The sequence below is a fragment of the Babylonia areolata genome, chromosome 33 (assembly GCF_041734735.1).
Source record: "Babylonia areolata isolate BAREFJ2019XMU chromosome 33, ASM4173473v1, whole genome shotgun sequence".
Lineage (NCBI taxonomy): Eukaryota > Metazoa > Mollusca > Gastropoda > Neogastropoda > Buccinidae > Babylonia > Babylonia areolata.
Window position 1 is genome coordinate 22,113,649 of NC_134908.1, and position 18,675 is coordinate 22,132,323.

Here is an 18,675-nt window from a genome sequence, read left to right on the forward strand (position 1 = left end):
ATATTAAAACATAAATTATTAGAAAAAAAATCTCAAGGCTGTGTTTTTCACTTTAAATATCATTATATTGTTGTGTATCTGAAAGTTATGTACGCTTTATCTAGTTTAAACCATCACTCAATATGTATTTGATATTATTTGTTGCACTATGTTTTATGCGCAAAGTTTAACCCCTGCACGATGTCAGCAGCAAAACACATCATCAAGCACTTATGTCGGTTGGTGGTGGCTTTCGATTTTGGATGATGTAATTCTCTTCACTTTCTAAGTGTTCAGTGAAGCAAGATGACGGGAAAATACCTCACACGAACAATAAAAACAACACTCGTCGCTGTCTTTGTATTTCAGCTGGTAAGTTGAAAATCGACGAATTTTAATGTGTGTGTGTGTTTTTGTTTTGTTTTTTATTATGTCATCGTTGCACGATCACTTTCGAGAAGCCATTTTTCTTGATCTGCATTTTTCGATCTGTAGTTTCTCACACAGCATCGTTAGTTTGTGAATGAAATGTATGTCAGTAATCTTGCCTTTATTTTTCCTGTTTAGAAATAATTCATTTTTAATTCTGCCACTAGTTTACGTCAATAAGAATATTTACTGAAACAAAATGATTACAAATACTTCATGAAAGTAACCGGACTTTGTAAGTGGTACCAAAAAAAGAAAACAAAAACACATTAAAGAACAAGAAGAAATTGCGATTTCGAAATTAAATAACTAATTAGAGTTACAGCTTTGTGTGTGTGCGTGTGTGTGTGTGTGTGTGTGTGTGTGTGTGCGTGTGTGTGTGTGCGTGCTCAGTTGAAAACAAAAGTGCGTGGAGCTGAGATAGCCAAATCAACTTTAATGAAATTTTTATCACAAAAATTGAGAAAAAATACACATTTTTAGGCTATATAGATGTGTTAGTTTTGTGTGTCAGAAAAAATACACATTTCTAGGCTATATAGATGTGTTAGTTTAGTGTGAGAAAAAATAAACATTTCTAGGCTATATAGATGTGTTAGTTTTGTGTGTGAGAAAAAATACACATTTCTAGGCTATATATAGATGTGTTAGTTTTGTGTGTGAGAAAAAATACACATTTCTAGGCTATATAGATGTGTTAGTTTAGTGTGAGAAAAAATAAACATTTCCAGGCTATATAGATGTGTTAGTTTTGTGTGTGAGAAAAAATACACATTTCTAGGCTATATATAGATGTGTTAGTTTTGTGTGTGAGAAAAAATACACATTTCTAGGCTATATAGATGTGTTAGTTTTGTGTGTGAGAAAAAATACACATTTCTAGGCTATATAGATGTGTTAGTTTTGTGTGTCTGTGTCGGCATACTTTTATGTGGATAGGATTTCTTTTAAATTGTTTTATGTGCACACTGTATTTTTGTTCAGTTGTATCTGTCCATGATTGCATTGCTTAATATATGCATGAACATCGATGTGTTTGTGTATAAATATATATATATTTATATATGTGTGTGTGTGTGCATGTGCATGTGTGTGTGTGTGTGTGATACAGGTGAGTGTGTGGGTTTGTGTGTGTGGTACAGATGTGTGTTGATGTATGTGTGCGTACAGATGTGTGTGTGTGTGTGTGTGTGTGTGAATATGTGTGTTATAGCATTAGGTGCCTTTTTAGTTTGTGCCTGATAGTTGATCTGAGCATGGCTTTGCATATTTCAATTTCTTATGTGTGCTCATGTGTTTAAACACGTAGCGCACATGTGCATGTTATCATGTCTGACAGTTCTAACTTCTGCTGTATGTGGACTGTTGTTAGCTATCCACAGTGGAAAGACAGGTGTTTGACTTCTTGGGCTACATGTGGGCGCCCATCATCGGCAATTTCTTCCAGATCATAGCCGTCATTCTGGGACTGTTCGGTGCATGCCAGCGTTACCGTTCTTTTGTTCTGGTGGTCAGTGGAATGAGTATCATTTGTATCGTATTTGTGTGTGTGTGTCTGTGTCTAAGAGAATTTATGTATTGTGTGTGTGTGAATGTCAGTATACAGTGTGTATATAATGTTGCTTGTGTGGTAGCAAAGTTAATGTGTGTTGTTACATTAATATCATTGATTGCATGTGTGGTTGTAGCTAATTTAATGTGTGTTGTAATGATAGATATCATTGACTGTGTAATGGTTTGTGGACTGTCGGTACACGTGTGTATATTGTTTGTTGTGCTGTGGATACATTTGTAAGTGTTTGTGAGCATGTGTCACATTGTGCGTTTTAAAGTTTGAAATACTGAATTCCATAATCTGTGTCCATTTGAAAAGTTGCACAATTCCCAAAGTGCTGAGGGAATAACACTCTGACAGACTGATCTAATATCACATTTCACATTATCAGCGTCATTGAAATTATTAATGATTAGAAATATAAACGCTAATAATGTAATATAGTAATGAATTAATATACAAGAAATAAAAATGTCATGGAAATTGGTTTTTGTTTTGTTTTGTTTTTTGCCTTAGTTAAGTGCCAGAGGTTAAAATGAAACTTATACACTAAGCATGTGATAAAATGCTTCCAATTTTCTAACAAAATAAACAAACTCTGTGCATGCCATTGGTCAACATACAGCTGAGTAAATTAGTGTGTGTGACTCACTGACTGCGCATGTCTTTGTAAGTTGTTTTAAGAAAACAACACGAAAAACAGTTGAAGACATCATCACTTTTTTTTTCTTTGCTTTTGTGTGTGTGTGTGCTCTGTATTTTTCTTTGATGATTATGGTTGATGTTTTCTTTCTTGATTATAGTTAATGCAGTTGTGTATTTCAGTTTTCTTTCTTGGGATTAGATAATAGGTAAATGGAGGATGTTTGTACGTAAATGAAATTTTGTCTTTCCATTTGTAATATTTTGAGCGTTAGCACAAATTATACATTGATTGATTGATTGATATTGCTGTTGAACTTCATGTTTATTGTAAAATCAAAAGAAGAACCTTCTTTCCTCAGGTGAAAGAAAAAGGTAAAAAAAAAAAAAAAATTTAAAGATGAAATATATAGTGGGGTCTACATTTATAAGCATTTATATTGATGCAGTAAACTGAAGTCAGAGGTATGTTTTAAAAGAGTTTTTTAACTACTGTGTTGGGTGACTAATATTGTGATACGGTGCACATGTTAGGTATGTGTAGTATGTGTTGGGTGACTAATGTTGTGATACAATGCACCTGTTGTGTATGTGTAGTATGTGTTCGGTGATTAATGTTTTGTTACAGTGCATGTGTTGTGTATGTGCAGTATGTGTTGGGTGACTAATGTTGTGATACAATGCACATGTTGTGAATGTGCAGTGTGTGTTGGATGACTAATGTGATACAATGCATGTGTTGTGTACGTGCAGTATGTGTTGGGTGACTAATGTTGTGATACAGTGCACATGTTGTGAATGTGCAGTGTGTGTTGGATGACTAATGTGATACAATGCATGTGTTGTGTATGTGCAGTATGTGTTGGGTGACTAATGTTGTGATACAGTGCACATGTTGTGAATGTGTAGTATGTGTTGGGTGACTAATGTGATACAATGCATGTGTTGTGTACGTGCAGTATGTGTTGGGTGACTAATGTGATACAATGCATGTGTTGTGTATGTGCAGTATGTGTTGGGTGACTAATGTTGCGATACAGTGCACATGTTGTGAATGTGCAGTATGTGTTGGGTGACTAATGTGATACAATGCATGTGTTGTGTATGTGCAGTATGTGTTGGGTGACTAATGTTGCGATACAGTGCACATGTTGTGAATGTGCAGTATGTGTTGGGTGACTAATGTGATACAATGCATGTGTTGTGTATGTGCAGTATGTGTTGGGTGACTAATGTTGTGATACAGTGCACATGTTGTGTATGTGTAGTATGTGTTGGGTGACTAATGTTGTGATACAATGCACATGTTGTGTATGTGCAGTATGTGTTGGGTGACTAATGTTTTGTTACAATGCATGTGTTGTGTACGTGCAGTATGTGTTGGGTGACTAATGTTGCGATACAGTGCACATGTTGTGAATGTGCAGTATGTGTTGGGTGACTAATGTGATACAATGCATGTGTTGTGTATGTGCAGTATGTGTTGGGTGACTAATGTTGTGATACAGTGCACATGTTGTGTATGTGTAGTATGTGTTGGGTGACTAATGTGATACAATGCATGTGTTGTGTATGTGCAGAATGTGTTGGGTGACTGTGATACAATGCATGTGTTGTGTATGTGCAGTATACGTTGGGTGATTAATGTGATAGAATGCATTTGTTTATATGCAGTATGTGGTGAATGACCAGTGTGATACAACGCATACATGTGTTGTGTATGTGCAGTATGTGTTGTGTGACTAATGTTGTGATGCAATGCATACATGTGTATATGTGCAGTATGCAGTGTGGAGCTTATTGTGGCTGGGTTGGAATATATTCGTTATCTGCCTATATCTTGAGGTCGGCATTTTGAACAGAGTAAGTTCAAGTTTGAGATGTATACATTACATGTTTGTTGGTGGTGTGTTTGTGTGTGTGTGTGTGTGTGTGTGTGTTTGCATGAAAAATGCTTGACAGTGTTGCATATTTGGACAGATGGTTGTCTGTCTTGGAGGATTTTTAAAACCTTTTTTTATCATTTTCCAAATACAAAAACACACGAACACATGCACAATATGCTCAATCATACAAACAATACTTGTTTCCTGTGTACATATTCATATGCAAGAACATCACTTACAGTGACTGTCTAACTTACACACACACACACACACAACACATAACACATACACACACACAACACAAACACACAGACACATGTATACACATACACACAGACACTACACACAGATACACACACACACACACACACACACACACACACACACACACACACACACACACACACACACACATAATTATATATATATATATCCAGCAACAGCTGGAGAAACACTCTAAAGAATCAGCTACGGATTGGTGAGGACAAACTGTCAGCTGCTGCAGCAGAAAAACGAGCTCGCAGAAAAGGGACGGCAGCCAACAGACCAGCATCAGCTTACACATGTGACCGCTGCGACAGAGACTGTCTCTCTCGCATCGGTCTCTACAGTCACAGGCAACGCTGCTTGGTCCAAGCAGACAGCCCAATTAGACATTAGGTCGGATATACTCTATCCATGGTCAGCCATGACACATACATACATATAGTGGAATGATGGCCTAGAGGTAACACGTCCGCCTAGGAAGCGAGAGAATCTGAGCACGCTGGTTCGTATCACAGCTCAGCCGCCAATATTTTCTCCCCCTCCACTAGACCTTGAGTGGTTGTCTGGACGCTAGTCATTCGGATGGGACAATAAACCGAGGTCATGTGTACAGCATGCACTTAGTGCACGTAAAAGAACCCACGGCAACAAAAGGGTTGTTCCTGGCAAAATTCTGAAGAAAAATCCACTTTGATAGGAAAACCAAATAAAACTGCACGCAGGAAAAAAAATTTTAATAAAAAAGAAAAGAAAAAAAGGGTGGTGCTGTAGTATAGCGACGCGCTCTCCCTGGGGAGAGCAGCCCGAATTTCACACAGAGACATCTGTTGTGATAAAAAAGAAATACAAATACAAATATATATATAAATATATATATATATATATATATATATATATATACACACACCTTTACCCATTGTTCTGTCTTTCCTCAGGATTAATGTGGTGGAATAGATAAGCTGATTATCTGCCAATTGAGTTTCATTGAGGGTCTGGGTTAGCATCCCTGTTTCAAGCTTGGCATACTAAAACAGTGGCTGCTGCCAAAAAGAAAATCTCTGTACCTAAGTCTCTGTAGCTAAGTGTAGACAATAAAGTTTGTGTGTTCGTGATGCGGTGTAGTGTTTATTATGGATTTGTCCAAATGCATCATCTCCCTTCTTGACAAAGTGAAAGTGAAACTAGAACTTTCCTCATCAAGTACCAGATGGTGTGCAGAACAGAGGTCACTACATCCTGAACGGGAACAGACAGTGTGCAGAACAGAGGTCACTACATCCTGAACGGGAACAGACAGTGTGCAGAACAGAGGTCACTACATCCTGAACGGGAACAGTGTGCAGAACAGAGGTCACTACATCCTGAACGGGAACAGACAGTGTGCAGAACAGAGGTCACTACATCCTGAACGGGAACAGTGTGCAGAACAGAGGTCACTACATCCTGAATGGGAACAGACAGTGTGCAGAACAGAGGTCACTACATCCTGAATGGGAACAGACAGTGTGCAGAACAGAGGTCACTACATCCTGAACGGGAACAGACAGTGTGCAGAACAGAGGTCACTACATCCTGAACGGGAACAGACAGTGTGCAGAACAGAGGTCACTACATCCTGAATGGGAACAGACAGTGTGCAGAACAGAGGTCACTACATCCTGAACGGGAACAGACAGTGTGCAGAACAGAGGTCACTACTGAAACTGAAAACTGAAACTGACAAAGGGAACTGACAGCAAGTCATGGTGGTTAGAAGAATAACAACAACAGCAACAACAATACAAACAACACATTATTACAACAACCTGATTATGTTTTCAGAACAGAGGTCGCTACATCCTGATGATGGGAACTGACAACAACAACCACAACAACAACATCAACAATACAAACAGCACGTGATTATTACAACAACCTGATTATGTTTTCAGAACAGAGGTCGCTACATCCTGATGATGGGAACTGACAACAACAACCACAACAATAACAACAACAACAACAACAGCAACAACAACAACAACAACAGCAATACAAACAACACATGATTATTACAACAACCTGATTATGTTTTCAGAACAGAGGTCGCTACATCCTGACGATGGGAACTGACAACAACAACCACAACAACAGCAACAACAACAACAACAGCAACAACAATACAAACAACACATGATTATTACAACAACCTGATTATGTTTTCAGAACAGAGGTCGCTACATCCTGACGATGGGAACTGACAGCAAGTCGTGGTGGCTGGAGCACGGCATCGGTTGCAACATCACCAACACCAGCTGGCTTGGTGCCTCCTCCTCCTCCTCTTCCAAGCCACCAGATGCCGGCCGCCCCATCCCCCCTGAGGAGTTTGTGGAGGGCTGTGTCCTGCAGTACTACTACGTGGAGGTGATCCACGCCGCCGTGCAGGTCCTCCTGGGGGTCAGTTGGTGTTGGTGGTGGTGTTGGTGTTGTTGTGATGTAGTAATAATAATAATACATAGTTTTTCTATGGCGCGATATCCAGCACCAGTGCTGCTCAAAGCGTCTGACATCATCCAGTTGACTATAAACATGCCTTGAAATACACACCAGCCGCTATCTGACAATGGAAAATATCCAGCGTGTTCATATGAATGAACAAGAGAGGCAAGGCCTTCAAGATTCACTTGTGATACACTTAAAAAAAAAAAAAATTGTAATCATTAAAATGTATTCTGTATTTGTTATTATAAAGCTTCGCGTTAAAAAAAAAAAAGGTCCTAGCCAGATTCGAATTAAGTCCCCTAGCATTAATTACAGAGTAATTTCCCTTTTTTACTATATGCACCAAAACGTTTGCAAAATAAATAAAACTTCCATGCTTAGCAACAGAAGTTCCTGTTTGAACAAAAAATGATAATTACGACTGCTCTTGTTGTTGGGTCTGAATATCAGATCAAAGTGCCAAGTTTAGATAATACAAAAAATATAAATGTAACAGTAAATGCAGTTTGCATATAATTAGGCTTCATTTTTTATTTTTTTGTGCCCATCCCAGAGGTGCAATATTGTTTTAAACAAGATGACTGGAAAGAACTGAATTTTTCCTATTTTTATGCCTAATTTGGTGTCAACTGACAAAGTATTTGCAGAGAAAATGTCAATGTTAAAGTTTACCACGGACACACAGACACACACACACACACACACACAGACAACCGAACACCGGGTTAAAACATAGACTCACTTTGTTTACACAAGCACACTAAAGAGATGAATCTCACACACAGACACACACACGCTGACATCAAATGTCAACTGCACTAAAAACAAAATTGCAAAAGATATTTCTTATTTTCTAATATAGAATTCTGTTCGGACATACTAACATGCCTACACGCTTACACACGCGTACCAGAGCACTGTACCCTCACAAACACATGCACGCACGTACGCACGCACGATGTTTGTTGGGTGAGGTGTGTGTGTCAGTGTGGAGGGCTGTGTACTGCATACTACTACTATGTGGAGGTGATCCACACTACAGTGCAGGCCGTCTTGGGGGTGACGGGCGCAATAGCCGAGTGGTTAAAGCGTTGGACTGTCAATCTGAGGGTCCCGGGTTCGAATCACGGTGACGGCGCCTGGTGGGTAAAGGGTGGAGAATTTTACGATCTCCCAGGTCAACATATGTGTAGACCTGCCAGTGCCTGAACCCCCTTCGTGTGTATATGCAAGCAGAAGATCAATATACGCACGTTAAAGATCCTGTAATCCATGTCAGCGTTCGGTGGGTTATGGAAACAAGAACATACCCAGCATGCACACCCCCGAAAACGGAGTATGGTTGCCTACATGGCGGGGTAAAAACGGTCATACACGTAAAAGCCCACTCGTGTGCATACGAGTGAACGCAGAAGAAGAAGAAGAAGTCTTGGGGGTTAGTTGGTGTTGTGATGTTGTTGGTGTTGCGGTGATGTTTGTTGGGATGGTGTGTTGTGGTGTTTGTTGTAGGTATGTTGGGCGTGTGGGTGTAACTATATTGGAAAGGGACTGTGTATGTATACATGTACACATACGAGTGACGTGGGCGTGACGCCTCTGAAACAGTGCAGGTGGTGGAACATTAAAAACAAAGCTGTGACAGCAATAACAGTGGAGTGATGGCCTAGAGGTAACACGTCCGCCTAGGAAGCGAGAGAATCTGAGCGCGCTGGTTCGAATCACGGCTGAGCCGCCGATATTTTCTCCCCCTCCACTAGACCTTGAGTGGTGGTCTGGACGCTAGTCATTCGGATGAGACGATAAACCGAGGTCCCGTGTGCAGCATGCACTTAGCGCACGTAAAAGAACCCACGGCAACAAAAGGGTTGTTGCTGGCAAAATTCTGTAGAAAAAAATCCACTTCGATAGTAAAAACAAATAAAACTGCACGCAGGGAAAAAAAAAAGAAAAAAAAAGGGTGGCACTGTTGTACAGCGACGTGCTCTCCCTGGGGAGAGCAGCCCGAATTTCACACAGAGAAATCTGTTGTGATAAAAAGAAATACAAATACAAACACAACAGTGATGGTGGTGTACAGATGGTGGAACCGTAAAAACAAAACACAAAGAAAGCTGTGACAACAATAACACAGCTGTGTACAGATGGTGGAACATCATCATCATCATCACATCATCATCACAGTAACACATCATCATCATCATCATCATCACATCATCATCATCATCATCACATCATCATCACATCATCATCATCATCACATCATCATCATCATCATCATCACATCATCATCATCATCACATCATCATCATCATCATCACATCATCATCATCATCATCATCATCATCACATCATCATCATCACCATCATCATGACCACACTAACACAGCACGGTGATGTGCAGATGGCAGGTCTCGGTGTGGCCCTGGTCATCATCATCATCATCACCATCATCATCATCACCATCATCATGACCACACTAACACAGCACGGTGATGTGCAGATGGCAGGTCTCGGTGTGGCCCTGGTGATCATCCAGGCCTCCCTGGACGAGGACGACACCTGTAAGTACCTGGTCACCACCACCACCTACACCCGCCCCCTCCACACCCTCCCCGCCCCCACCCCCCCCAACCCCGCTCCCCCGTCCACTGCCTCCTCCTCCTCCCTGCTGGTGGGGAGGGTGGAGGGGGTGAGGAGGAAGGGGGGTGGGGGTTACGTGGCGGTGGCCCAGCGGGACAGCTGGTCGCTGCCCACCTACGTGTCGTACCACCAGTCCATGGAGTGGTTCGATTCTCCTGTCACCGACAGCCACCTCCACCCCCACCCCCACCCTCACGCCACCCACCGCCCCGTCTCCACCGCCTCGTCCTCAGCGCAGGTCACTGGGCTCAGCGGGATGGAGGAGCCTGGCCGCAGCAGCATGACGGGGTTCGAGTCCAACGGGAGTCTGAGTTCAGCCACGACACAGCCGTACCATCGCCTGAGCACGCCGGGATCAGACCAGGTGACGCTGGTGCAGACCTGAGGCCGCTTACCTGGTGGTTTACTTGGTGGTTTATTGGTGGTTTACCTGGTGACGTACCTTGTGGCTTATTGATGGCTTACGTGGTTACCTTGTGGCTTGGTTGGTGGCTGGTGACGTACCTATTGGCTTACCTGGTGGCTTCAATGGTGACTTACCTGGGGCGGTATTCAAGACCAAATTCATTTTGCCTTCAGGCAAGTTATCTTTGACATGGCTGGGACAGTTAACCTTGAAGGATAAGTTATCTTCGTATTCAAGACACATGCAGTTCGCTCAGACAGCTGACCCATCGTCTTTTATATATATATATATATATATATATATATATATATCCTGACGATTCCCGTCTGCGCATGCTCTCAGTTTCACTTCTCATCACACCACAGCTCGGAACATTGTCGAGAGAGTTCGCAAAACATGTGCTATCCGTAAAGCACGCCTGTTTTCCCTTTAAAAAAAAAAAAAAAAAAAAGAAAGAAAAATGCTGCAAAAGGATCTGCCATATTTACCTCTGCTTCGTGGGCAGTCACCCTTGGCAGGTAGTAAGGGTACATTGCCTTCGGGTTTGTAGACACGCGGGTAGACTCTTGTGTTCATGAATACTGGATCTTGCTTACCCTCGGGCAGTTTGCCTTGCCTCAGGCAGATTATCCGCAGGTACACATTTACACTCAGGCACGATGTTCTCTTGAATACGGCCCCTGGTGAGCTAGATCAACGTGTTGGTTTCCTTGTGGTTAAGTTGCTGATAATTTACTCTCTTTTTTTTTCTTTTTTTTCTCTTAATTCATTCTCGTCGCTTTTTTGTTTACTTCTTCTTCTTCTTCTTCTGCGTTCGTGGGCTGCAACTCCCACGTTCACTCGTATATACGCGAGTGGGCTTTTTACGTGTATGACCGTTTTTACCCCGCCATGTAGGCAGCCATACTCCGCTTTCGGGGGTGTGCATGCTGGGTATGTTCTTGTTTCCATAACCCACTGAACACTGACATGGATTACAGGATCTTTAACGTGCGTATTTGATCTTATGCTTGCGTATACACACAAAGGGAGTTCAGGCACTGGCAGGTCCGCACATATGTTGACCTGGGAGATCATAAAAATCTCCACCCTTTACCCACCAGGCGCCGTCACCGTGATTCGAACCCGGGACCCTCAGATCGAAAGTCCAACGCTTTTTTTTTTTTTAATTCATTCTCGTCGCATTTTTGTTTACATTTCTTGTATTATTTTGTACTACTTTTTTCTTTAATGTCTTTCAATCTTGAATTTGATTAATGTTTTTGTTTGTTTTTTTCTGTACATTTATTGGCATTTATTTTATTCCATGTTTTCTTATGCTGAATCACATTCAGTCAATGTAATGGTTTTGTTTTCTTTTCAACACCTGTTGTTGTTTTTTTTAGACTTTGTTCCAAGTGACCTTACAGTTGGTTGTAACAATAGCAAGGTTTAGTAAATAATGTAATAATGTATGATAAAAGAAGAAGAATACTGCTACCTTTTCATGTAACAATTACAAGGTTTAGTAGATAGTGTAATATTGTCTGATATAAGAAGAAGGTAATACTGTATGATAGAAGAGGAATACTGCTACCTTTTCATGTAACAATTACAAGGTTTAGTAGATAGTGTAATATTGTCTGATATAAGAAGAAAAAGAATAATGCTACCTTTTCATGAAACAATAACAGGGTTTAGTAAATAATGATAATAATAATGAATATTGCTACCTTTTTTTTTTCTTTTCTTTTTTTTTTATTCCTAATGCTTTGTTTTTCCATGGTTGTAATGTGTAGCATGATGGCTTACAAATGTGATTTTTTTTTCGCTCATTTTGTGCTTTTTGCATGTCCCCATTTCACATTTGCAGCCTTTTTTTTATGTTTATTCTCTCCAGCCGTATGGTTCAGATGTGTGTGTGTGTGTGTGTGGTTGTGTCTGTGTATGTGAATGTGTGTGTGTGTATGTGAGTGTTTGTCTGTGTGTGGGTGTGTCTGTGTGTGTGTGTGTGTGTGTATGTGAGTGTGGGTCTTTGTGTGTGTCTGTGTGTGAGTGTGTCTGTGTGTGTGTGTGTGTGTGTATGTGAGTGAGTGTGTGTCTTTGTGTGTATGTGAGTGTGTGTGTGTGTGTGGGTGTGTCTGTTTGTGTGAGTGTGTGTGTCCGTCTCTCTCTCTCTGGTTGTCTAGTCAATCTGTGATTTCTCTCCCAGAGTCTCACTCTTGCTCTGTTCTTTGCAGTCATTCTGTTGGTCTTTCTCCCTGTGCTTTCTTACTGTTAATTTGTGTGAATGGGCGTTCACACACACACACACACACACACACACACACTGCACACACACACACACACATACACACACACACACACACGCATGCAGGTACAGAGACGCACACAGGTAACTGAAGGGACTGAACCCCCACCCCCACCCCCCTCCCATCCCCCCACCCCTTGTTGCAGCTGTGTGCTGCATGTTTGATGCCATTTCCCATGTTTGAAAAGTACGCGGTCATGGTGTTTCTATTGACAATGTTTATTTGAAAAGTATGCGGTCATGGTGTTTTATTTCCCATGTTTATTTGAAAAGTATGAGGTCATGGTGTTTCTATTGACAATGTTTATTTGAAAACTGTGAGGTCATGGTGTTTCAGTTGACCATGTTTATTTGAAACTATGCGGTCATGATGTTTTATTTCCCATGTTTATTGAAAACTATGAGGTCATGGTGTTTCTATTGACCTTGTTTATTTGAAACTATGCGGTCATGATGTTTATTTCCCATGTTTATTGAAAACTAAGAGGTCGTGATGTTTCTATTGACCTTGTTTTAAAAAAAAACTATGCAGTTATAATGTTTATTTCCCATGTTTATTTAAAACTAAGAGGCCGTGATGTTTCTATTGACCTTGTTTTTAAAAAAAAACTATGCAGTTATAATGTTTATTTCCCATGTTTATTGAAAACTAAGAGGCCGTGATGTTTCTATTGACCTTGTTTTTAAAAAAAACTATGCAGCTATAATGTTTATTTCCCATGTTTATTGAAAACTAAGAGGTCGTGATGTGTCTATTGACCTTGTTTTAAAAAAAACAAAAAAACTATGCAGTTATGTTTATTTTCCCATGTTTGTCGAAACTATGAAGTCGTGGTGTTTTTATTTCCCATGTTTATTAAAAACTTTGAGGTCATGATGTTTCTATCGACCATGTTTATTAAAAACTATGAGGTCATGATGTTTACAGCTTGTACTAAATATGAGCAGCTTGTCCCTCGCTTGGTGTTGGCAGTAACCATTGGTAACGGTATCACTTTTGCTGTTCATTCCCAGCTGTCCCTGCCAATGACAAGCTAGAGTTCGTCATGATCCGCAGCCGCTCGACCCCCCACCCCACCACCACCACCACCTCCACCACCACCACTGCCATCAACAACAGCAACGACTTCCACAACCTTGCCTTTCACAGCGACCACAGTGACAGCGATGACGATGGTATTCTGCATCGTGCCTACAGCCCCCGCCATGCCCGACCCTACGAACGTCCCCCGAGTTACGAAACCAGCATGAGGAATGCCGTGTCTGTTTCCCGTGAAGAGACTCTGGCAGCCAGCCAATACTACGCCCCAGGACAACACAGTATGTCTGTTTCCTGTGAAGACATTCTGACAGCCAACCAGTATTATGCCTCTGGCCAGCACAGCGCTCATAGCACACGCTGGGCCGCGTGGCGTGGGAGGGGAGGTGACCAGCTAGCCATTGGGCGAGACAGGGGAGGCAATCAGGGCTCCAGTCGCAATCTTCGCAGTGGCCGGGAGCGGAGGAAGTGTGTTCAAGGTGTTCCCCGCGAGGGTTTGCCCTGGGTGCAGGTGGCACCATCTGTGTGCCAGGACGTTGTGTGAAGCCAGAATGGTGCAGTGTGTTTGAAGCCAGAATGGGACTGTGTGAAGCCAGGATGGTACAGTGTGTGAAGCCAGAATGGTGCAGTGTGTGAAGCCAGAATGGTGCAGTGTGTGAAGCCAGAATGGTGCAGTGTGTGGGAAGCCAGAATGGTGCAATGTGTGAAGCCAGAATGGAACAGTGTGTGAAGCCAGGATGGTACAGTGTGTGAAGCCAGAATGGTGCAGTGTGTGGGAAGCCAGAATGGTGCAATGTGTGGGAAGCCAGAATGGTGCAATGTGTGAAGCCAGAATGGTGCAGTGTGTGGGAAGCCAGAATGGTACAGTGTGTGAAGCCAGAATGGTGCAATGTGTGAAGCCAGAATGTTGCAGTGTGTGAAGCCAGAATGGTACAGTGTGTGAAGCCAGAATGGAACAGTGTGTGGAAAGCCAGAATGGTGCAGTGTGTGAAGCCAGAATGGAGCAGTGTCTGAAGCCAGAATGGTGCGGTGTGCGAAGCCAGAATGGTGCGGTGTGTGAAGCCAGAATGGTGCAGTGTGTGAAGCCAGAATGGTGCAGTGTGTGGGAAGCCAGAATGGTGCAGTGTGTGAAGCCAGAATGGTGCAGTGTGTGAAGCCAGAATGGAACATTGTTTGAAGCCAGAATGGAACAGAGTGTGAAGCCAGAATGGTGCAGTGTGTGTGAAGCCAGAATGGTGCAGTGTGTGAAGCCAGAATGGAACATTGTTTGAAGCCAGAATGGAACAGAGTGTGAAGCCAGAATGGTGCAGTGTGTGAAGCCAGAATGGTGCAGTGTGTGAAGCCAGAATGGAACATTGTTTGAAGCCAGAATGGAACAGAGTGTGAAGCCAGAATGGTGCAGTGTGTGAAGCCAGAATGGTGCAGTGTGTGAAGCCAGAATGGTGCAGTGTGTGTGAAGCCAGAATGGTGCAATGTGTGTGAAGCCAGAATGGAACAGTGTGTGAAGCCAGAATGGAACAGAGTGTGAAGCCAGAATGGTGCAGTGTGTGAAGCCAGAATGGTGCAGTGTGTGAAGCCAGAATGGAGCAGTGTGTGAAGCCAGAATGGAACAGAGTGTGAAGCCAGAATGGTGCAATGTGTGTGAAGCCAGAATGGAACATTGTTTGAAGCCAGAATGGAACATTGTTTGAAGCCAGAATGGAACAGTGTGTGAAGCCAGAATGGTGCAGTGTGTGAAGCCAGAATGGAACATTGTTTGAAGCCAGAATGGAACAGAGTGTGAAGCCAGAATGGTGCAGTGTGTGAAGCCAGAATGGAACATTGTTTGAAGCCAGAATGGAACAGAGTGTGAAGCCAGAATGGTGCAGTGTGTGAAGCCAGAATGGAACAGTGTGTGAAGCCAGAATGGAACAGTGTCTGGAACATTGTTTGAAGTCAGATTTGAACATTGTTTAACCTCGATCAGTAGAAAAGTGTTTAAAAACAGTCAGAATTGAGCATTATGTGGGAACATTGTCTGAAGCCAGTCAGAATTGAGCATTATGTGGGAACATTGTCTGAGGCCAGTCAGAATGGAGCATAATGTGGGAACATTGTCTGAGGCCAGTCAGAATGGAGCATTATGTGGGAACATTGTCTGAGGCCAGTCAGAATGGAGCATTATGTGGGAACATTGTCTGAGGCCAGTCAGAATGGAGCATTATGTGGGAACATTGTCTGAGGCCAGTCAGAATGGAGCATTATGTGGGAACATTGTCTGAAGCCAATTCAGATTGGAATGAGTGTGGTGATTTCACCATTCTTTGTTAAGAGGTTTACTACAGTTGGCTTGTGTGTGTGTGTGTGTGTGTGTGGTGGGGGTGTTTGATGATTTACAACAAAAGCTGTGGTATCTTTGTTCTGCTTGTGAAGATCTTTTGCAAAGTGTACACCTGGTCTTTGTTCTGCTTGTGAAGATCTTTTGCAAAGTCTACACATGATCTTTGTTCTGCTTGTGAAGATCTTTTGCAAAGTGTACACCTGATCTTTATTTGTGAAGATCTTTTGCAAAGTGTGCACATGATCTTTATTTGTGAAGATCTTTTGCAAAGTGTACACATGATCTTTGTTCTGCTTGTGAAGATCTTTTGCAAAGTGTACACATGATCTTTGTTCTGCTTGTGAAGATCTTTTGCAATGTGTACACCTGATCTGTATTTGTGAAGATCTTTTGCAAAGTGTGCACATGATCTTTATTTGTGAAGATCTTTTGCAAAGTGTACACATGATCTTTGTTCTGCTTGTGAAGATCTTTTGCAAAGTGTACACATGATCTTTGTTCTGCTTGTGAAGATCTTTTGCAATGTGTACACCTGATCTGTATTTGTGAAGATCTTTTGCAAAGTGTACACATGATCTTTATTTGTGAAGATCTTTTGCAAAGTGTACACATGATCTTTGTTCTGCTTGTGAAGATCTTTTGCAAAGTGTACACATGATCTTTGTTCTGCTTGTGAAGATCTTTTGCAAAGTGTACACATGGTCTTTGTTCTGCTTGTGAAGATCTTTTGCAATGTGTACACCTGATCTTTGTTCTGCTTGTGAAGATCTTTTGCAAAGTGTACACATGGTCTTTGTTCTGCCTGTGAAGATCTTTTGCAAAGTGTACACATGATCTTTGTTCTGCTTGTGAAGATTTCTTGCAAAGTGTACACATGGTCTTTGTTCTGCTTGTGAAGATCTTTTGCAAAGTGTACACATGGTCTTTATTTGTGAAGATCTTTTGCAAAGTGTACATATGATCTTTGTTCTGCTTGTGAAGATCTTTTGCAAAGTGTACACATGATCTTTGTTCTGCTTGTGAAGATATTTTGCAAAGTGTGCACATGATCTTTGTTCTGTTTGTGAAGATCTTTTGCAAAGTGTGCATGTGATTTTTGGCTTCTACCCTGCTATAAATGTTCTCAATCAGCTGATTTCAACACTTTTTCAACACTGCCAAGTGCCAGCAGGTTAACATCACGACACGCGTTGTTATTCTCCATTCTTTTACCCCACACTTTTCCACCTGTCCCATTTTATTATCTACCCGTGTGCAGTTAAACCAGTTCTTATAAAGTCTTCTGGCCAGTTTTTAGCCTTGTTACATTGGGTGATGAAACAGTTTTTAATCAGATTACATCGAGTGATAAATTCTTCCACAGTTGGGCATGTTTTCTGTAAATAGAGGAAGATTTATGCACGCAATCTTTTGTGGAGGTGCCGCAGGTATTTTTTTTATCTACTGCTAACCGGATCTTTAAGTTTTTGTTGGTTGATTCTTTGAGGTCTGGTTATGGTTTAAAACTGTACATATTATTTCAAGTTTTATTTGTTGATGCAATAAGGTCTGTTATGGTTAAAAACTGTATGTATTATTTCAAGTTTTATTCGTTGATGCAATAAGGTCAGCTATGGTTTAAAATGGAACGTATTATTTCATGTTTTATTTGTTGATGCAGTCAGGTCTGTTATGGATATAAACGGTTCATATTATTTCCTTTTTATTTGTTGATGTAGTAAGGTCTGTAATGGTTTAAAACAGTACATATTATTTCATGTTTTATTTGTTAATACAGTTAGGTCTGTAATGGTTTAAAACGGTACATATTATTTCATGTTTTATTTGTTAATACAGTTAGGTCTGTTGTGGTTTAAAATAGTACATATTATTTCATGTTTTATTTGTTAATACAGTTAGGTCTGTAATGGTTTAAAACGGTACATATTATTTCATGTTTTATTTGTTAATACAGTTAGGTCTGTTGTGGTTTAAAATAGTACACAGCCAACAGAAGTGCATGTTGATCCAGTGAGGTTCATATTGCTGAACTTTGGTTCCCATCAAAGAGCTGACTGTGATTCTGGTTGTACTCGCCGGACTGACTGGAATAGCCATATATATAGAGAGAGAGACAGAGAGAGAGAGAGAGAGAGTCTTTAACTAGTTTAAGCTGCAGTGATGAGTAAAAACAGGTTGTGTGTTGATGAAAGATTGTTCACAAATAGCATGGGCAATAATTATGGTGTTTTGATTGTAGTAGATAGCATGGGCAATCAAACGTATTCAGATGTTCATAAACAGCACAGGCAAGAAACTGTTTTGAATGTACATGGGCACTTATATCAGTTCATTGCTTAGACAGTGGACACAGTAGCCTTGTGGATATATCATAGTGTTTCTCAGTCTTTTTTCTGTTTTTTCGATACACCCCGATGATGAGTCATGATGCTGATCTTAGCTACCTCACACACAGGTTTATGTTGGTGAGTCTGTTGGCCTTTACCAATAATCCTAACATTTCTGGAGTTCCGATCATTGATTGATATCTTGTCTAAGGCAGGTTGTGATTTTGATCGTCAGTCTTTATTTTGTCTTACACTAGTTACAGTGTCTGTCAAATTCATGGTTGTGCAAAATGTGAAAGTATAGATTCAGTATAGTGCCTTAAAAAGCTAATCCCAAACATTTTCTAAATTTGACACCAGCAGCACATTCAAGACAAATTACAAGTCTAGTGTATAGAATTCGTTTAAATGCCTTTC

The 18,675-nt window shown here is 41.1% G+C and overlaps 1 protein-coding gene across 6 annotated transcripts; it reads left to right on the plus strand.

The window, feature by feature from the left end:
* The first annotated feature begins 202 nt into the window (after positions 1–202).
* On the plus strand, positions 203–14,279 carry LOC143276896 (sodium/potassium-transporting ATPase subunit beta-1-interacting protein 2-like). Of its 6 annotated transcripts, none has more exons than XM_076581552.1 (6): positions 203–351; positions 1,781–1,918; positions 4,388–4,468; positions 6,961–7,191; positions 9,737–9,797; positions 13,587–14,279. In XM_076581552.1, exons 1-6 carry the CDS (start codon positions 286–288, stop codon positions 14,153–14,155), a joined length of 1,146 nt encoding a protein of 381 aa, XP_076437667.1. In that variant the 5' UTR covers positions 203–285; the 3' UTR covers positions 14,156–14,279. The 6 variants fall into 6 exon arrangements, with proteins under 6 accessions (XP_076437667.1, XP_076437669.1, XP_076437670.1 ...); XM_076581554.1 differs by having other exon boundaries at positions 9,737–10,240; positions 13,587–13,759; XM_076581555.1 differs by having other exon boundaries at positions 9,737–10,274; positions 13,587–13,720.
* Positions 14,280–18,675: the final 4,396 nt, after the last annotated feature.